General features: G+C 42.6%; 1 protein-coding gene across 2 annotated transcripts in view; it reads left to right on the top strand.

The window, feature by feature from the left end:
* Positions 1-22,172, top strand: part of LOC132830139 (potassium voltage-gated channel subfamily KQT member 4-like) — a 633,387-nt gene that overhangs the window by 458,568 nt on the left and 152,647 nt on the right. For both annotated transcript variants that reach the window (XM_060847647.1, XM_060847648.1), the window contains exons 4-5: positions 16,057-16,232; positions 20,415-20,540. In XM_060847647.1, coding sequence (XP_060703630.1) covers positions 16,057-16,232; positions 20,415-20,540 — 302 coding nt within the window. The remainder of the gene's footprint in view (positions 1-16,056; positions 16,233-20,414; positions 20,541-22,172) is intronic.

Raw genomic sequence — 22,172 nt, 5'->3', positions numbered from 1 at the left:
AAGATTACAAACTTGATCAGTTGAGCCAATGGGTTGAGGAGTAGCAGATTAGTTTAGTTGGAATAAATGTGAAGCATTTTGGGTAAAACAAACAAGGGCAGGACTTATACAATTAATGGTAGGGCCCTGGGTCGTGTTATCCAACAGAGATGCCTAGGGGTTCAGGTACATAATCCTTTGAAAGTTGTAGACAGGATGGTAAAGAAGGCATTTAGCATGCTTGCCTTCATTGCTGTACTATTGAGTATAGGAGTTGGGGTGTCATGTTGTGGTTGTACAGGACGTTGATGAAGCCACTTCTGGAGTATTGTGTGTCTGGTCACTTTCCTACAGCAAGGATATTATTAAACTGGAGAGGGTTCAGAGAAAAATTAATCAAGATGTTGCCAGAACTAGAAGTTTAGAGTTTTAAGGAGAGGCTGGAAAGGCTGGCACATTTTTCACTGAGTGTAGGAGGTTGAAGGGTGATTTATAATCACAAGGCCATGATGTAGGACATGCAGGTGTTGGACTAGGGTGGACAAAGTCAGAAATCACACAATACTATGTTATAGTGCATTAGGTTTATTTGAAATCACATAGGCTATCAGAGCAAAACCCCTTCATCAGGTGCATCTAATGAAGGGCTGCACTCCGAAAGTTTGTGTGGTTTCAAATTAACCTGTTGGACTATAACATGGTATCGCGTGATTTCTGACTATAATCATGAGGAGCATAGATAAGATGAATGACAAAGGTCTTTTCTCTCGAGTGGGAAAGTTCAAAGCTAGGGGGTATATATTTAAGATGAGAAAAGAAAGATTCCTAAGGGGCAACATTTTCACATAGAGGGTAGTCTGTATGTGGAATAAATTGCCAGAGGAAGTGGTAAATACAGTTACAGTACATAAAAAACATTTGGACAGGGGTTGAATGGGAAGAGTTTAGAGGAGTAAGGGATAAATGCGGGCAAGTACAACTAATTTAGTTTGGAAAACTTGTTTGGCATGGATGAATTGGACAAAATGGCCTGTCCCCTGCTGTATGACCCTATAACTCACAATCATTCACAGCTGTATGTGAGTAAAAAGTGAGGTCTGCAGATGCTGGAGATCAGAGCTGAAAATGTGTTGCTGGTCAAAGCACAGCAGGTCAGGCAGCATCCAAGGAACAGGAAATTTGACGTTTCGGGCCAGAGCCCTTCATCTGGAATGATGAAGGGCTCTGGCCCGAAACGTCGAATTTCCTGTTCCTTGGATGCTGCCTGACCTGCTGTGCTTTGACCAGCAACACATTTTCAACAGCTGTATGTTACCAGACTACAGAGCTCAGATCAGATTAATTGATTGTGCGATCTGTCTATCACTTGCTGATAGTGCTGTTTGGTATGTTGGTAGCCTTACTAAGTTAACACCTCATTTTCAGGTATGCCTGGTGCTGTTCCTCTCATGCCTTCCTGCACTCTCCATTGAACCAGGGTTGATCCCCTGGCTTAATGGTAATTTTTGAGTGGGGGTATGAGAGGCCATGGGGTTGCACATTGTGCTGGAGTACATCTCTGCTGCTGTAGATGGTCAAATCATCTGCTATGCAGAGGGACCTGGGTGTCCTTGTGCATGAATCACAGAAGATTGGTCTGCAAGTGCAACAGGTAATTAAGAGGGCAAATGAGATGTCCTTAATTGCTAGAGGGATTGAGTTTAAAAGCAGGGGGGGGTTATGTTGCAGCTGTATAGGCTGCTGGTGAGGCCACATCTGGAGTACTGCAAGCAGTTTTGGTCTCCTTACTTGAGAAAGGATGTACTGGCACTGGAGGGGCTGCAGAGGATGTTCACTAGAGTGATTCCAGAGTTGAAGGGGTTGGCTTATGAGGCGACACTGAGTAGACTGGGATTATGTTCATTTGAATTTAGAAGAATGGGGGTGGGAGGGGGGAATGTTGTAGAAACATGCAGAATTATGAAGGGATTAGATGAGGTGGAAGTAGAGAGGATGTTTCCACTGGTGGGTGAAACTAGGACAAGAGGGCATAGCCTCAAGATTAAGGGGAGCAGATTTAGGGTTGAATTGAGAAGGAACTTCTTCACCCAGAGGGTTGTGAATCTACGGAATTCCTTGCCCAGCGAAGTAGTTGAGGCTTCCTCGGTAAATGTTTTTAAAGCTAAGATAAATTATTTTTTTAACAGTAAAGGAATTAAGGGTTATAGTGAGAGCATGGGTTAGTGGAGCTGAGGGCACAAAAAGATCAGCCATGATCTTATTGAATGGCGGGGCAGGCTCGAAGGGCCAGATATCCGACTCCTGCTCCTAGTTCTTATGTTCTAGGTTATCTGGCATTCAGTGCAAATACTATTTATACAGCTTTTTGTGGAAGCAGCAAGGAAGGTTCTAGTTGTAGATGAGCTGGAACCAGAGGCTGTATACAAATAAACATTTGATCAGTAACAAATCGTTACCAGTAATTGATAACAAAAGCCTTCTGTCTGCCAACAATACTCTCCAAATCAACATTGTGATTGGTTGCCAAGTTTGTGGGTATGATTGTTTGAGGGACAACCTATCAGATCGCCACAAGGGCAAGAGCTGTCTCTTTTCTCTATTGTAAAAGCTACCTTGAGCCTGAAGAAAGCCAAATTATTTTTCCCTTAGCAGTCACCATTAGCTGTGCTTTTAACTAGTAAATGTGAATGAGCTATCCTATACTTTCCTCATCTTCGAAGTAAATAATAGAGCAATATCAAGCCCATGACCATGCATAGCAACTCTCCTGGGCTGGTCACGTGCTGAGGATGCCTGAGTTCTGGCTGCTAAAGCAAATCATTTCATCCAGCTCAAGAAAGGCACTCAAATGAGAAGAGGGCAGAGGAGCTTTTCAAAAGTTCCTGAAGGGGCTTCTGCCATGAAATGCAGCATAGATATGGGAGACCATCATCAGAAAAAATTGACTTGGAGAAAGCTCTTGTATGAAGGGACACAATTCTTCAAAAACACATGTTAGCAACAAAAGGACAGAAAAGGAATTGAATAAAGGAATGCCATGATCTCAAGGCCAAGGACCACTTCCATCTCCCAGAACCACCTGCCAAATATGTGATTGTGGATGGGGCTCTTCAGCAACCCAAGGACCCGCAGAACCTCAGACCAGTGACATGGGATTTCCTAGGTGGACAATCATACTCATCAGCAGTGATGGCCAACAACAGTAGTCTTCTGTAAGCAAGTGAAACTACGTGGAAAAGGAAGATCAAGGATCAGCAAATCCTTATGAGCCAAAAAGACCATATTAATGAACTGCAAATGGCAACCACTGCACTGTCTTCCGTCTGCCCATCACACTTTGTTTTCTTGCTATTTTGTCTGTATGTATGTGGAGGGGAGTTTATAAGTGGGTTAGAGTTTTATGTCGACAGTTGTTTATCTGTGGCTTGAATCTGTTTATTTGTAAGGAATAGTAATTCTTAACTGAAAATGTGTTGCTGGAAAAGCGCAGCAGGTCAGGCAGCATCCAAGGAACAGGAGATTCGACGTTTCGGGCATAAGCCCTTCTTCAGGAATTCCTGAAGTAGGGCTTATGCCCGAAACGTCGAATCTCCTGCTCCTTGGATGCTGCCTGACCTGCTGCGCTTTTCCAGCAACACATTTTCAGCTCTGATCTCCAGCATCTGCAGACCTCACATTCTCATGGTAATTCTTAAGCACAGAAATCTGGTCTATAGTTTCTGTTAAATTGGGTCTGAAAAAACAGGTCAATTGAATGCAATACACTTTGTAAAATCCTTAATTTTGTGATGACTCTTGGAGTAGTGGGGCTTGATTTCCAGTGTGCTACTGTAGTGAAATGTAGCTCTATCTCCTGGCCTAGTCTGTCAATTCACTTCAGGTGACTTAGGTTTCGTGTTCACATGGTCGTCTTTACTTGAATTTAAAATAGCAGTCTCAGATCCAATCTTTTCCCTTTCAAACTAGATGTAAAATTCAGTTAAAAAATGAGGTCTGCAGATGCTGGAGATCACAGTTGAAAATGTGTTGCTGGTTAAAGCACAGCAGGTCAGGCAGCATCCAAGGAATAGGAAATTCGACGTTTCGGGCATAAGCCCTTCATCAGGATTCCTGATGAAGGGCTTATGCCCGAAACGTCGAATTTCCTATTCCTTGGATGCTGCCTGACCTGCTGTGCTTTAACCAGCAACACATTTTCAACTGTAAAATTCAGTTCCTATTGTAGCTGCTAAAGGAGTGCTTTTATGCTTAAGTCATCAATTAACCCTGTCACATTACACAATGCCAAGTGAAATATAAACTGCTGTCTGTATAGTTCCAGAATGTACTGCTCCAAGAAGCTATCATGAAAGCATTCTGTGAATCCTTCATCCAGGTCACCACTACCAATCTGATTTTTCTAGTTTATGTGTAGATTAAAATTTCCCATGATAATTTGCTCTTTTTATCACATGCATCCAGTATTACCTTGCCACTTTGTCCCACAATAGAAAAATACTCAGTTCCACATTTTTATTGAATTTAAATTTCACCAGTTGCCATGTTAGAATTTCAACCCATGGCCCCTGCACATTAGCCTGAGCTTTTGGATTACTAGTCCATTGATATTTCCACTATGCCACCATATCTTCCTGCCCTTTCTGTACTTCAGTCACAAAACAATGTTATGAACTAAGAAGCTTTCTCGCACTTGCACAATTATAATTCAGAGCTCCATATAAAATGTGGAGGAGTCACCTCAGATGAAGAGACAAACATTAAACAGAATCTGTTTAACACATCATCTGTAACATGCATTTATTTTTAGGTTGTGAACTCTGTTGATCTGCAAAAGAAATGATACAGTACAATGGAGGAGTAAAATAAAACCTTCTTTCCCATGGAGAATTCTAAGCTACTAGAATTGGGAAACAGCTGCAAGCTGTTATATGTTTCAAAGATTGCCTTTGTGCCTGTTTGTCAGGGCAAAGCTCCAGCTTTTGCTGTGGCACTCAAGGATCCATTTGAGTTCTGTAACTGGCATTCCAACAGGATGATGGAGTGCATGTACTCATATTGCTTAAGAATTCAGTCCGTTCACTGTGGAGAAGTGCACAGAGCAATGCATTGTGTTTTCAAGGTACAATGGTGGCAAAACAGAAGTTTATCCAGAGCCAAAACCATTCCAATGGTGCTTTCACTTCCATTTGCAGTGACCACTGTTCTATGTACACAAAGCTGTCCACACATAAACTGTGCTCATGAATGTATCATAGAATTGTGGAACGAAGAAAAAAATTCTTAAAATTTGCACTTACCAACTACAATCTTGTAGAATCAGTTTTCAAATCTTGTCTTCTATAAAGACATCTTTCTGAAATAATGACTGTATACTCATCGAAAAGTCGATTTTGAAGTCAAACTTTAGAAGATTGGTTAACTAATAGAAGACAGAGTTGTGCAGTTTCAGGATGGCAACCTACAAAAAGTGGAGTGCCCCAGGGATCAGTGCTGAGACCACAATTATTTACCATGTACATTATTTACTTGGATGAGTAAATTGAAGGTACTCTAGCCAAGTTGCAGATGACACTAATGTAGGTGAAAGGCAAATGGTGAAATGGCAGATGGATATAGACAGATGAAGTGAGTGGGCAGAAACTTGAAAGATGGATATGATGTGAGGTTATGCACTTTGGCAGGTAGAATAGAGGTGTTGATTATTATTTAAATGTAACAAGGTATAGAACAGTGGGATTTTGGATAAATCATAAAAAAAACCTAGCAATCACGTTCATTAGTTGGTAGGGAAGGCAAGTTGAATGTTGGCCTTTATTTCAAAGGTATTAAAGTATATATATAGAGGTAGGGGATGGAGCTCTTGTTAAAATTCTACAAAGCTTTAGTCAGACCACAGCTGGAATACTATGTCTGGAATCCAGTCCCTCTACACCTCCATCCGCCATGACAGGGCCTCCACATCCTCCATTTTTTTCCTCTCCAGACATCGCTACCAGTACCCTTCCACTGACATTGTCATTCGTTTGGCTAAACTGGTCCTTACCCTCAACAATTTCTCCATCGAATCCTCCCACTTCCTCCAGACGAAAGGGATAGCCATAGGCACTCACATGGGCTCCAGCTATGCCTGTCCCTTTGTCGGCTACATAGAACAGTCCATCTTCCATAATTACACTGGCACCACTCCCCACCTCTTTCTCCACTAAATTGATGACTGCATCGGCACCACCTGGACCATCTCTGACACCTCTCTTCGCATCCTGGACCTCTCCATCAAGGATGACTGACACAACACTGACATTTTCTGCAAACCCACTGACTGCCACAGCTACCTGGATTACACCTCCTCCCACTCAGCCTCCTGCAAAAATGCTATCCTGTATTCCCAATTTCTCCGCATCTGCTCCCAAGAGGACCAGTTTCAGCACAGAACATACCAGATAGCCTCCTTCTTTAAAGACCGAAATTTCCCCTCCCACATAGTTGAAGATGCCCTCCAATGCATCTCATCCTCGTCCTGCACCTCTGCCCTCAAACCCCACCCTTCCAACTGCAACAAGGACAAACACTCCTGGTCCTCACCTTCCAAGCCACCAACCTCCGCATAAATTGCATCATCCGCCGACATTTCCGCCACCTACAAATGGACCCCACCACCAGAGATATATTTCCCTCCCCACCCCTATCTGCTTTGTGTAACAACCATTTTCTCCGCGACTACTTGGTCAGGTCCACGCCCACAACAATCCACTGTCCCTTCCTAATACCTTCCTCTGCCACCGCAGGAATTACAAAACCTGCCCCTTACCTTTGTGTACATAGAACAGTGGTCACTGCAAATGGAAGACCTGTCCCACCCATCAATTTTTCTTCCTTCCTACTTACCCACTCCACCCTCCTCTCCGACCTATCACCTTTATCCCCATCGCCATCTGCCTATTGCAATCTCAGCTACCTTCTCTCCAGCCTCACCGCCCCACCCCCCCCATCCCATTTACCTCTCCACCCCCAAGGCTCCCAGCCTCATCCCTGATGAAGGGCTTTTGCCCGAAATGTCGATTTTCCTGGTCCTCAGGTGCTGTCTGACCTCCCGAAATGTCGATTTTCCTGGTCCTCAGGTGCTGTCTGACCTGCCGTGCTTTTTCAGCACTACTCGAATCTTGACTCTAATATCCAGCATCTGCAGTACCCACTTCTGCCTCGTCAAAGGTTTACAGGCCTGCTTCATTCCAAGTCATGAGGGCAAAACAAATGAAACAAAGAAGTATTGAGATCCTAGGATTGAAATGCATACTAATTTTGGAATTTTGAGCTTTTCGTGGGGGTGTAAGCATCTGTATTAGTGTTTAAATGAATGTATTGCATATATGTAGATACTTCTAAACTCATGAAAAACCGTTGATTGTTCTCAGTGATCAGTATTAAAATGCTTTCAAAAGTGCACTATCTTCAGTCAGTAGAGAGTGTATCAGAGAGGAACCATCTGTGCTATCTCTCCTCTCTGTGTAACAACTGGAGGAGTTTAATGGGACAGTTTAAGAAATCTTTACTCAGTATCTAACCCACTACTCTGGTAATGTTGTCCAGAACCTGCAGAAGTGGCTTAATTCTCTGTCTCACCTGTGTTGTATCTATTTTGATGGAAAAATCACGGAGGAAGTAACTATTTCTGTGTCAGAACAATGCAGCATCTCTCCTGAGAATTCACCATATCTCTATAATCTCCTGCAGCATCACAACCCTTCAGGTACTTTTGTTCCTCCAGTTGTGAGTGTTTGAGCAACCTCAATTTTAATCACTCTCCATGAGCTGCAAAAACCCTAAACTCGGGAACTACCTCCCTAACCTTCTCATAGAAATATAGAAAACTGTGGCAGAAGTACAACACTGCAGATAGTTCTCGTCACCCTTCTATAGAAAAGATGGTGTTAAAGAGAATTATCAGAGAACGGGTAGGGCTGATCAGGGATAGTGGAGGGAACTTGTGCCTGGAGTCTGAAGAGATAGGGGAGGCCCTAAATGAGATTTTTGCTTCAGTATTCACGAGAGAGAGGGACCTTGTTTATGGTGACAGCACCATGGACCAAGTTAATAGGCTTGAACAGATTGATATTAACGAAGTGGATGTGCTGGAAATTCGGGGAATCATCAGGATAGATAAATCCCCAGGGCCAGACCAATATATCCAAGATTACTACGGGAAGCGAGGAATGAGATTGGTGTGTCTCTGGTGATGATCTTTGCATCCTCACTCTCCACGGGAGTAGTACTGGTTGATTGGAAGGAGGCAAATGTTGTTCCTCTGTTCAAGAATGGGAATAGGGAAATCCCTAGGAATGACAGACCAGTCAGTCTTATGTCTATGGTAAGCAAAGTACTGGAAAGGATTCTGAGAGATAGGATTTATGGCTATTTGGAAAAACATAGTTTGATTAAAGCACAGCTTTGTGAGGGGCAGGTCATGCCTCACAAACCTTATTAAGTTCTTTGAGGATGTGACGAGACAAGTTGATGAAGGTCGAGTGTTGGATGTGGTGTATATAGATTTCAGTAAGGTATTTGATAAGATTCCCCACAGTAGGCTCATTCAGAAGGTTAGGAGGTATGGGATACAGGGACATTTGGGCTGTCTGGATACAGAATTGGCTGGCAGAAAGAAGATAGTGAGTGGTAGTGGATGGAAAGTATTCTGCCTATAGGTCGGTGACCAGTGGTGTCCCGTAGGGGTCTGTTCTTGGGCCTCTGCTCTTTGTAGTTTTTATAAATGACTTGGATGATGAAGTGAAAGGGTGGGTTAGCCGATGACACAAAGGTTGGTGGTGTTATAAATAGTGTCAGGGGCTGTTGCAGGCTGTAACAAGATGTTGACAGGATGTAGAGCTGGGCTGAGAAGTGGCAGATGGAGTTCAACCTGGATAAATGTGAAGTGATTTATTTTGGAAGATCGAATTTGAATGCTAAATACAGGGTGAAAGACAGGATTCTTGGCAGTGTGGAGGAACAGTGAGATCTTGGGGTCCATGTATATAGATCCGTCAAAGTTGCCACACAAGTTGATAGGGTTGTTAAGAAGGCATGTGACGTGATGGCTTTCATTAATAAGGGGATTGAGCTTAAGATCCGTGAGGTTTTGCTGCAGCTGTATAGAGTCCTGGTTAGACCACACTTGGAATATTGTGTCCAGATCTGGTCGCTTCATTATAGGAAGGATGTAGGTGCTTTAGAGATTTACCAGGATGCTGCTTGGATTGGAGGGCTTGTCTTATGAAGACAGGTTGAGTGAGCTCAGACTTTTCACACAGAAGAGAAGATAGAGGTGCACAAGGTAATGAGAGGCAAAGGTGGATAGATAGCCAGAGACTTTTCCCCAGGGCAGAAACGGCATTCACAAGGGATCATCATTTTAAAGTGACTGGAAGAAGGTATAGGGAAGAAGGGTATACTGTTCTATGTTCTATGATATTTGAACTATAAGAGAGACTGAAAAGATTAGGGTTTTTTTTTCCCTGGAACATCGGACACTGAGGGGTAACCTTCCAAAAGTTTATAAAATCATGAGGGGCATGACAGGGTGAATAGCCAAGGTCATTTTCCTAGGTTGAGGGAATCCAAAACTAGAGGGCACAGGTTTAAGGTGAGAAAGAAAAGATTTAAAAAGGGACCTGAGGGGTAACTTTTTCACGCAGAAGGTGGTGTGTGTATGGAATAGGCTGTCAGAGGAAGAGGTTGAAGCTGTTACAATTACATCATTTAAAAGGCATCTGGATGGGTATATGAATAGGAAGGGTTTAGAGAGATATGGGCCAAATTCTGGCAAATGGAATAGGTCACATTGAGGTGTCTGGTTGGCATTGATGAGTTGGACCCAAGGGTCTGTGCTTCATGACCTTGTGAGTAGGCCTTTTAGCCCATCATGTCTTCTTCACTATTCAACATGATTATGACTGATTCTATCTTGAGATCTGACAGCATCTGTGGAGAGGAAACAGTGTTAACATTTTGGTCCAGTAACCCTTTCTTCAGAACTGTATATATTCAGTGACTTAGTCTCTATCACCTTCTGTGTAGAGAATTCCAGAAAATATACAGCACGGAAACAGACCCTTCGGTCTAACCCATCATGACAACCTGGTATCCCAACCCAATCAAGTCCCACCTGCCAGTACCCAGCCCATATCCCTGCAAACCCTTCCTATTCATATACCCTTCCAGATGCCTTTGAAATGTTTCAATTGTATGAGCCGAGAGCCACTTTCGCTGGCAGCTTATTTCCATACACGTACCACCCTATGTGTGAAAACAACCCCCCTCAGGTCTCTTTCATATCTTTACCCTCTCACCCTAAACCTATGCCCTCTAGTTCTGGATTCCCCCACCCCAGAGAAGAGACTTTGTCTATTTATGCTATCCATGCCCCTCATGATTTTATAAACCTCTATAACATCACTCCTCAGCCTCTTTCTGCCAAAATGAACCATTTTATACTTGTGTACACTAAATTTTATCTGTCATGTACTCCCATTGTATAACAACTCCCAATGTATAGCAACAACTAATATCAGAGAGGGTTTGAGAGGATGTAACTGATAGAGATCTCTCAGAGAGTGGTAACAAATTGGTGAAAGCAAGCGTTGGTCCAGAACAAGAGCTTGGGTTCTCAGGCTATGCAACAGACCGTTTTGGACTGAAATGAGGAGAAACTTCTTCACACAGTGAACTAATATAGTATAGCATGAAAGTAGATAAATCCCCAGGACCTGATCAGGTATACCGTAGAACTCTGTGGGAAGCTAGAGAAGTGATTGCTGAGCCTCTTACTGAGATGTGTTGCTGGAAAAGCACAGCCGGTCAGGCAGCATCCAAGGAACAGGAAATTCGACGTTTTGGGCATAAGCCCTTCATCAGGAATGATGAATGGCTTATGCCCGAAACGTCGAATTTCCTGTTCCTTGGATGCTGCCTGACCTGCTGTACTTTTCCAGCAACACATTTTCAGCTCTGGTACTCCAGCATCTGCAGACCTCACTTTCTCCTCTTACTGAGATATTTGTATCATCGATAGTCACAGGTGAGATGCCAAAAGACTGGAGGTTGGCTAATGTGGTGCCACTGTTTAAGAAAGTTGGGGTAAGAACAAGCTAGAGAACTACAGACCAGTGAGCTCCAGGGAAAACAGCCCCAGCCTATTTAGCCTCTCCCTGGAGCTCAAATCTTCCAACCCTGGCAACATCCTTGTAATTCCTTTCTGAACCTTGTCAAGTTTCACAACTTCTTTTCATTAGGAAGGAGACTAGAATTGCACGCAATATTCCAAAAGTGGCTTAACCAATATCTGTACAGCCGCAACATGACCTACCAACTCCTGTACTCAATACTCTGACCGATAAAGGAAAGCAGACCAAACCCCTTCTTCACTATCCTATCTACCTGCGACTTGGCTTTCAAGGAGCTATGAACCTGCACTCCAAGGTCTCTTTATTCAGCAACACTTCCTAGGACCTTCCCATTTAGTGTATAAGTCTTGCTAAGATTTGCTTTCTAGAAATGCCGCACCTCACATTTATCTAAATTAAAGTCCACTGCCACCTCTCAGCCCATTGGCCCATCTGATCAAGATTTTCTTATAATCTGAGGTAACCTTCTTTGCTGTCCATTCCAATCCAATTTTGGTGTCATCTGCTTCTTATGCTCACATTCAAATCATTTATATAAATGATGAAAAGTAGTGGACCCAGCACCAGTATTCCTAGCATCTGACCTATTCTTGTAGCCACTGCAGTTATGTGGTGAGTCCAGATCAGTGTCTGATCAATGATAACTCCCAAAATGTTGACAGTGGAGGATTCAGTGATTGTAGCGTCATTGAATGTTGGAGAGGGGGTGGGGGCGGAGAGGTCAGAAAGAAGATTGCAGGTCAAGAAAGCGGTGCTGAGTCTGAGGGTTGGGACTGAGAAAAGATGGCAGGAGGGGAAATAAGGATGCTGGAGAAATCTGCATTCATCCCTTATGGTTGGAGGGTTCCTAGGCGGAAGATGAGTCACTCTTCCTCCAGGAAGAGGTGTTCTCTGAAACGTTCCACAAGTAGGCGGCCTGTCTCTCCAATGTATAGGAGGCCACATCGGGTGCAACGGATGCACCTGCACCTCCACACACATCATTTACCGCACCCGCACCAACCAACCCAACCACCTCGTGGCTGAACACTTTAACTCCCCCTCCCACTCCGCCAAGGAAATGCAGGTCCTTGGCCTCCTCCATTGCCAAACCATGGCAACACGACGCCTGGAGGAAGAGCGACTCATCTTCCGCCTAGGTACCCTCCAACCACAAGGGATGAATGCAAATTTCTCCAGCTTCCTCATTTCCCCTCCCCCCACCTTTTCTCAGTCTCACCCCTCAGACTTCTTGACCTGCAATCTTCTTCCCGACCTCTCCGCCCCCACTCCCTCTCCGGCCTTTCACCCTCACCTTAACCTCCTTCCACCTATCGCTTTCCCAACGCCCCTCCCCCAAGTCCCGTCCCCCTACCTTTTATCATAGCCTGCTTGGCACACCCTCCTCATTCCTGAAGGAGGGCTTATGCCCGAAACGTCGATTCTCCTTGCCATTTGTCTGCCCAAGCCTGGATATTGTCCAGATCTTGTTGGACAGATTGGGACATGGACTGCTTCAGCATCTGAGGAATCGCAAATGGTGCTGAACGTTGGACAATCATCGGCGAACATCCCCACTTCTGACCTTATGATGGAGGGAAGGTCATTGATGAAGCAGCTGAAGGTGGTCCTTGACCTCAGACACTATTCTGAGCAACTTCTGCAGACATGTCCTGGAGCTGAGGTGACTGACCTCCAACCATGACCATCTTCCTATGTATCAGGTGTGATGATGCTGCTACTTTAACAAGATTATGGTGTCCTTGGTTTTTTTTGAGAGAGGACGCAAAAGACACAGACGCCGAAAAATCTAGCTTTGAGGTGCTTTAGGGCCAGTTTGATTCTAGCTAACAGATACTGTCTCAGGCAAAAGTCTTTTAAGATTTAAAAAAAAATCATTGTAAAATGAAAGCCAGTTCTCCCAGCTCATCTTTTGCCTGGTTTGATTTGACTTTGGCAGTCTGACTGTTCACTGAAAGCAAGTATGGTTTCCTCACTACGTGCCACAGACCCAGTCTACCAACTATTTATAGGAAGTAATTGGAGAATAGCTACAGGTAAATTGATATCGATCATTAGCATATATAACATTACTAACTAAAACTCTAATGACCTTAACTCCCCCTTACCTACATAAACAAACTAATAAGGATAATAGATTTTTGGGAGGCTTATGGAAAAGTTGAAAAGTTAATTCAGTGGTCTTGGCTTCCTGACTCCAATGTTGGGATGGACCTACTTTGGCTAACCAGGCCCTTTATGTTGCTTGTCTTTGGAACCTTCCATTGGTTTTTAATAAATACAGGGCGACTGATTAACTCGGAAAATGTTTCTGATATATCTATTCAAAAATTGCAACTCGCAGCAACTGCAGCAGGAAAATAACTAGTTTTCTTGAAGTTTAAACTGATTTTTTTACTGCAGAGAATAGGTAGCTTCTACAACAACACACATTTTATACCTCAGTGGTAGACTATAAATATTTGTTACCTTATGTGTGATATCTAACCTCCCTCCATTTCAATCTTCCTTGCCTTTCCATTTCATCTGTAAACCCCTGAACCTTGCTGCTTTGAACTCTTCTTTCATGGAGGGGTTTATAAACCATTCCTGCTCCCTACAACCTTCATTGTGTTGAATTTGAGGTTCCTCATTCAGTTATCTAGTTTTATTGTCGTCGTAATGTTTTCTGAGAATCCCAAAATTCTCCACATCTTTTAGCCCTCGTTGTATTTACAGACTTTTAAAGGCTCGAGAATCAATAGGACCGAGCTTCAGTTTGAAACAAAAATAGAAATTGCTGGCAAAACTCTTCATCACCAGACTCAAAATGCTAATTCAGTTTTCTCTGCACAGATTTTGCCAGACCTAGCAGAGATCAGTAGGAACAGGCCCTTTAGCCCATCAAGCCTGCACCGATACATGACTTCTTTCTAACCTGAAAAGCTCTGCCTCTATTCCCTGCCTATTCATGTATTTATCAAGATGCCGCTTAGACGTTGCTATTGTATCTGCTTCTATCACTTCCTTTGGCAGCGCATTTCAGCCCTTAACATCCTCTGCAGAAAAAAAGACTTGCCTCTCACATCTCCTTTAAACTTCCCCTTTTACATTAAATCGATGTCCCCAGCAGTTAACATTTCGACCCTGGGAGAAAGACTCCAACTATCCATTTTATCCATGCCTCTCATGATATTGTAAACTTCTATCAGATCACCACTCCGACATTCAAGTAAAAACAAACAAGTTGTTTGGCCATAGCTAATACCCTCTAAACCAGGCAACATTTTGGTAGACCTTTTCTGTACACATTCTAAAGCCTCCACATTCTTCTGATAGCGTGGTGACAGAACTGTATGCAATACTCCAAATGTGACCTAAGTAATATTCTTTGCAGCTGCAAAATGTCTTGCCAGTGTTTATACTCTCTGCCCTATCATATGCCTTCTTGAACACCTGATCCACTTGTATTGGCACCTTCAAGGAATTGTGGTCGTGTACACCTCGATCCCTTTGTATATTAATGTTTCTAAGTGTTCTACTGTTTACTTCTCTCTTGCATTAGACCTTTGAAGATCCATTACCATGCATTTGTCCATTTTAAATTCTATCTGCCATTTCTCTGCCCAAGTCTCCAGCCAATTTATATTCTGCTGTAACCTGTGGCAATCCTTCTCACCATCTGCAGCTCCCCCAACAAACTTACTAATTAGATTACTAAGGGAGTCCCAGTCAATATAGGGAGAAATTAAAATCAAATATTACAACAATCCACTTGTTTCTATATTTTTCCATAATCTGGCCACATTTCTGTTCCTGTATCTCCTGTTGGCTGTTGGGAGCCTTCTGGTTGCGCTCTTCCTATTCCTGACATCTGCCCACATGGCCTCACTAGATGAGCCTTTCAAGGTGTCCTTCCTCAGTACAGCTGTGATATCTCCCTAATCAGTAATGTAACTCCTCCACTTCATTTACATCCTTCTCTGTTCTGCCCGAAATATCTAAATCCTGGAACATTAAGATACCAGTATTTTCCCTATCTCAACCAAGTCTCTGTAATAGCTGCAACACCAAGCTTGTATGTAATGATCCAAGATCTAAATTCATGCTCCCCATATTAAAATAAATACACTTCAGACTGCCAGTCACACCATGTTCAGTTGTCTGTCCTTATCTGTTCTTCCTCTTAGCTTTACTGACCTTTGTCTCGAAATCTTTCTCGGTCATTTCATTTGCTGTCCTAATGCTCTCATTTGCACTTGCCTGCCACACTCGCTTAAACCTCCCAAGTGACACCAGCAAAGATATTGGTGCCTCTCCAGTTTCAGTGCAACCTGTCCCTCTTGTGTAGGACCCACCTGCCCTGGAAGACATCCAAATGATCCAGATATCTGAAGTCCTCCCTCTTACACCAGCTCTTTAGCCACATATCTAACTGTACCATCTTCCTGCTCCTAGCCTCTCTAGCACGTGACTCGAGGAGTAATACTGAGAGGTCCTTCTTTTCAGCTTAGTGCTAACTCCCCTTGCAAGACTTTGTCACTCTTTTCATTCGTCCGATGATGCCATGACTTCTGGCTGCTTACACTCCCTTTTAAGAGTGTCCTGCAGCTGCTCAGTAAACGTTTTATATGTTTCACCAGCAATTTCTGTTTTTGTTTCAGATATCCCGCTTCTACAGTTTCATGTTTTATTTATTTGAACTTCATTTTACTGGTCACAAATAATCAAATAATCTCCCAACGATTGACTGTTTTGATTTATATTTAGAGAATGATCAGTAGGCAGGTTCTGGAGTGGTGAAAGTCTCCATGTAATCCATACCATTGTACAAGTCAAGATGTTCAGATGCATAAGGAGGGGACTCGAACAAGGATAACTTCAACTTTCAAATCTTAATTTTCATCTCATTTCTACCTTTCAGATTTTATTGTATTTGTTGCCTCTGTTGCTGTGATAGCTGCTGGGACTAAGGGAAATATCTTTGCCACTTCAGCACTTCGTAGCATGAGATTCCTACAGATTCTTCGGATGGTACGGATGGATCGTAGGGGTGGAACCTGGAAGTTGTTGGGATCTGTTGTGTATGCTCACAGTAAGGTCAGTCTAGCTTTGTGCACCTCCCTTTCCTTCTTATTCAACCTAACCTCAGTGCCGCAATATTTTCTTGTTAATTTTCTCTCCAACTTTTCTGAAGGTATAAGCTACTGCAAGGGGCTTATTTCCAGAGGGCAATCCATCAGTCAACTGCCTTTTCCTTACATTTCTATTTGAATTGGTCATTCATTGAACAAGTTACCTTGAAGGGCTTCACAACCAGAAGTAATCACGATGCTCAAATATTGCTTTACAACAGTGGTCAGTTGGTGATCCTAAGAACAAGTAATTACTTAACTTTTTCCAACTCCCAAATCCAAAACTGATGGTGACACATTGTAGCTGTTATTGTAGTTTTTTTCAGTTTGAGAAAGGAATGCTTTCTCATTTTTGGCCTCCAGATTTAATATTTGGCAGAATAAACATGGGGAAGCCAAACTAGTATGGAGTTCCTTTATACAGCCCTCCGTGTAATCTTTATTTCTAGAGATTTTTGTCGTTCTACAATTTTCTTAGCATTGTTCTGATTGTGGGAACAATTTTAACTTTGCTTTAATGTACAAAATGGACGAGATAAATTTGTTATCTGTTTAACATACATCCTGATGTTTGCTTCCATTGAAATCAATCGTATCAATGGAGAGATCACATACTGGAGCACATTCCACTGCCGTGCTGTGTTAAATCGCTGATATTACAATTATAGACATTTTCTTAGAGTCACAGAGTCAGACAGCATTGAAACAGATCATTCCATCCAACTCATACGTAGCAACCATGTTTCCTAAACTAAACTAGCCTCATTTGCCTGAGTTTGGCCCTTATTTCGCTAAACCTTTCCAATTCATGTCACGGTCCAAATATCTGTACCTGCATCTACCATTTCCTCTGTCAGTTTATTCCAAGTATGGATCATCCTCTGTGTGAAAATGTTGCCCCTCAGGTATCTTTCTCGCCTCACCTTAAAAATATACCCCCATAGTTTTGAACTCCCCATCCTAGGGAAAAGATATTTGCTATTCAGCTTATCTATGTCCATCATGATTTTATAAACCACCCCTCAACCTCCTATACTCCAATGAAAAAAGTCCCAGCCCATTCAGCTTCTCCTTATAACTCAAAACTTCTAGTCCCAGCAATATTCTTACAAATTTTTCTGAGCCCTCTCCAATTTAATAATATCCTTCCTACAGCAGGGTGACCAGATCTGTGTGCAGGACCCCAAAAGTTGCTTCACCAATGTCCTGTACTGCCTCAACATGTCATTCCAACTCCTACATTCAATAATCTAAGCAACGAAAGAAAGCATGTTAACTACTTTCTTAACCACCCTGCCTACCTGTGATGCAACTTTCAAAGAACTGTGTACTTGAACCCCTAGATCTCTCTGTTGGTCAGCACTACCCAGGGCCCCACCATTAACTGAATAAATCCTGTCCTTATTTGTTTTACCAAAATGCAATACCTTGTATTTATTCAAATTTAACTCCAACTTCCGCTCCTCAGTCCTTTGGCCCGCTTGATTGAGGTCTCTTTGTAATCTTAGATAACCTACTTCACTGTCTACTATCCACCAATTCTGGTGTCATCCGCAAACTTACTAACCATGCTTTCTATATTTTTATCCAAATTGTTTATATGAATGACAGTGAATCCAGCACCAATCCCTGCGCCACACGGCTGGTCATAGGCCTCCAGTCTGCAAAACACCCATCACCACCACCACTCTGTCTCCTACTGTCAAGGCAATTTTGTATCCATTTGGCTAGCTCTTCCTAAATCCCACGTGATCTCACTTTACTAATCAGTCAACCAGGCAGAATATTGTCAAAGGTATGGTTAAAATCCATGTACATAACATCTACTGCTCTGTCCTCATCTATCTTCTTCGTCATGGCCTCAAAAAACTCAATCAAGTTTGTGGACATGATTTCCCACGCACAAAGCTATGCTGACTATCACTAATCAGTCCTTGCCTCTCCTTCCCTCGAGGCCTTTCCCTGCCTGGTTAATGTCCAGTAACAATAAAGCTGAAAAATGAATCCTTTTATTAAAAATTTACATTTCACTGAGGAGGCTTCAGGCCAGTATTGATTTAACAACTTACTTTGAGAACTCTTCATATTTTGACAGTTGTGACAATGTCTACAACTGTGGTTGAGGTAATCAACAACATTCTAAATCAAATAATCCAAGACATTCCAAAAAAACAATTGATTCACCCGATGTCTCAATGTTAACAGATCCTTTAAAAAAATTCCAGGATTCAGGCTTGCACCTTTGCAAAAAACAAATCAGTTCTTCCTTGTGACATATCCTACCTAGGTACCAATGTTCTTTGAAAGACATCTCTTTGTTTTGAGGTATATTGTTCACACTATTGCAAAAAATATCACTGTCTACCTTTAGAAATAGTTACGAGCTGCTGATTCACCACTCATTTTGTACTACAGAATTAGGAACAGAGTACTGTCTACACTATTTTAGGCGCAATCCTTTCATTGCAAAAATCTATGTTTAGCAATTACTAAACTGAAAGTCTCCTGTATTTTTTGATTCCCCTATGAAGTAGATTTAGAAGGTTCACAGCAAAAGCTTCTTTCAACTTGATAAGCTGTAACAGAATTGTGCTTTTTAAGAGAGATTTGTTTAGATTAGATTAGATTACTTACAGTGTGGAAACAGGCCCTTCGGCCCAACAAATCCACACCGACCTGCCGAAGCGCAACCCACCCATACATTTACCCCTTACCTAACACAACGGGCAATTTAGCATGGCCAATTCACCTGACCCGCACATCTTTGGATGTGGGAGGAAACCGGAGCACCCGGAGGAAACCCAAGCAGATACGGGGAGAATGTGCAAACTCCTCACAGTAAGTCGCATGAGGTGGGAAATGAACCCGGGTCTCTGGTGCTGTGAGGCAGCAGTGCTAACCACTGTGCCACCGTGCCGCCCACATGGTGCTGTTTCTCTTGAAGAGAGATGTTAATACAATAGTACCAACATGGTTGCTTCAGAAGCAGGGGTAAACAGCTTTGGGTTCCCTGCGTGTTTTTAAAAATTAGACAAAGAAGCATGAATGAGTTGATTCAGGCTCATACATACCCCAGGTTTTAGTTTTGATTTCAGTTGGAATTGGGGTTTCTGGAGTTGTAGCTGATAAATACAGCTGTCACTCTGTTGCACCAAAACGCTTGCATGCCTTCTGTTCTGCTAGATTTTTCTTTTGGTTTTCTTTTCTTCGGGACTAGAGATTGTTCTCACTATCAGTTTTGTTGAATTTTCCTTTGCCAAAGGGTGTTTATGGGATATTGGAACAGTTGATAACTAATAGTTAAATAGTACATTATTTTGTTAAGTATTTTGATAGAATTAATGTCTAGAATCTGGAACACATTGCCTTAGACTTGCCCTTAAATATGAAAATAGATAGGATCTAGGCTACTTCCTTGATATATTTTGAGAGGGTTTGGCTTAGTCCATAATAAAACATACACAAACAGCCAGCTGCCAGGAAGTATGCATGCATGTTATTTGAGGGTGATTACCCAATGTTGTTTATTATGACAGGGCCAATTGAATTCAAGCTTGATTATGCTCTCATATATCACCCAACACATACATTTTCCTGGGGTGTTAACCAGCAAGTAGAAGCAAAAATTCTTGATTTGATTGCATTCCTTAATGTCAGGGACAAGTGATACTGGTTCCCAACTAAAATCAGCGAACTTGGTACGACTTTGTAACTTAACCGGTTGTGTACATGGCAACTGAAGAATCAGGAGCCTGAGTTAATTACAGGGTGGCACAGTGACTAAGTGGTTAGCACTGCTGCCTCACAGCGCCAGGGACCCAGATTCAATTCCAGTCTCGGACAACTGTCTGAGTGGAGTTTGCACATTGTCCCCAGGTCTCTGCGGGTTTCCTCCGGGTGCATTGGTTCACTGCCACTGATCAAAGTTGTGTAAGTTAGGTGAGTTGGCTATGCTAAGTTGCCATAGAGTTCAGGGATGTGTAGGTCAGGTGCATGAGTCAGGGGTAAATATAGGATAATAGGGTAAGGGTCTGGGTGGCTTACTCTTTGGAGGGTTGGTGTGGACTTGTTGGACATTTAGGGATTCTATGATTTTGCTTTGTTGTTTTGTTCAATGTAGTAAGATGCTTTCTTCTTTCTGTTGCAGGAACTGATTACAGCCTGGTACATTGGGTTCTTAATACTCATTTTCTCTTCGTTCCTCGTTTATCTGGCTGAGAAAGAGGCAAATCCTCAATTTTTGACATACGCAGATTCCCTGTGGTGGGGTACAGTAAGTCCAGATACTAATATTCCAGTTTATTGTTTTGTTTGGATCGTAATAGAACATAGAACATTACAGTGCAGCGCAAGCCCTTCAGCTTTCGATGTTGCACCAACCTGTGAAACAAATCTGAAGCCCATCTATTCCATTTTTGTCCATGTCAAACCAATGACCATTTAATTACTCTTAAAGTTGGCGAGTCTATTATTGTTGCAGCTAGTGCGTTCCATGCCCCTACTACTCTTTGAGTAAAGAAACTATCTCTGATATCTGTCCTTTGTCTATCACCCCTCAATTTAAAACTATTTCCGTTCGTGTTAGCCATCACCATCCGAAGAAAAAGGGTCTCACTGTCCAACCTATCTAACCCTCTGATTATCTTATATGTCTCAATTAAATTACTTCTCAACCTTTTTGTTTCTAACAAAAGCAGCCTCAAGTCCATCAGCCTTTCCTCATAAGACCTTCCCTCCATACCAGGCAAGAACCTAGTAAGTCTCCTCTGAACCCTTTCCAAAGCTTCCACATCCTTCCTATAATGCGGTGACCAGAACTGTATGCAGTATTCCAAGTGTGGCCGCACCAGAGTTCTGTACAGCTGCAGCATGACCTCGTGGCTCCGTAACTCAATCCCTCTATCAATAAAATCTAACACACCGGATGCCTTCTTAACAACCCAATCAACCTGGGTGGCAACTTTTAGGGATCTATGTACATGGACACTGAGATGTCTCTGCTCATCTACACTACCGAGGATCTTACCAATAGCCCATTACTCTTTATTCCTGTTGCTTCTTTCAAAGTTAATTACCTCACATTTTTCCACATTAAACTCCATTTGCCATTTCGCAGCCCAGCTCTGCAGTTTATCTATGTCCATCTGTATCCTGCAACATCCTTCAGTACTATCCTCAATTCCACCAACCTTCATGTCATCTGCAAATTTACTAACGCATCCTTCTAGGTCATCTAGGTCATTTATAAAAATGACAAAAAGCAGTGGCCCCAAAACAGATCCCTGTGGTACACCACTAGCAACTGAACTCCACATTGAACATTTTACATCAACCATCATTGTCTTCTTTCAGCTAGCCAATTTCTGATCCAAACTCCTAAATCATCCTTAATCCCATGCCTCCGTATTTTATGCAATAGCCTACCGTGGGGAACCTTACCAAATGAAATCCAGATACACCACATCAACAGCTTTACCCTCATCCCCCTGTTTGGTCACCTTCTCAAAGGACTCAATAAGGTTTGTGAGGCACGACCTACCCTTCACAAAATCATGTTGATTATCCCAAATCAACTTGTTCCTCTCTAGATGGTTATAAATCCTGTCACTTATAACCTTTTCCAACACTCTACCCACAACCGGAGTAAGCCTCACGGGTCTATAATTATTAGGGTTGTCTCTATTCCCCTTCTTGACTAAGGGGTCAACTTTTGCTATCCTCCAGTCTTCTGGTATTATTCCTGTAGACAATGATGACATAAAAATCAAAGCCAAAGGCTTTGCAATCTCCACCCCAGAGCCCAGAGAATCCTAGGATAAATTGCATCTGGCCCTGGGGATTTGTCTGTTTTCTCACTTTGCAGAATTGCTAACACCTTTTCCTTGCAAACGTCAATCCCATCTAG

Source organism: Hemiscyllium ocellatum, chromosome 30 (assembly GCF_020745735.1).
Source record: "Hemiscyllium ocellatum isolate sHemOce1 chromosome 30, sHemOce1.pat.X.cur, whole genome shotgun sequence".
Taxonomy (NCBI): Eukaryota; Metazoa; Chordata; class Chondrichthyes; order Orectolobiformes; family Hemiscylliidae; genus Hemiscyllium; species Hemiscyllium ocellatum.
This window is presented reverse-complemented; position numbering and strand designations above follow the sequence as displayed.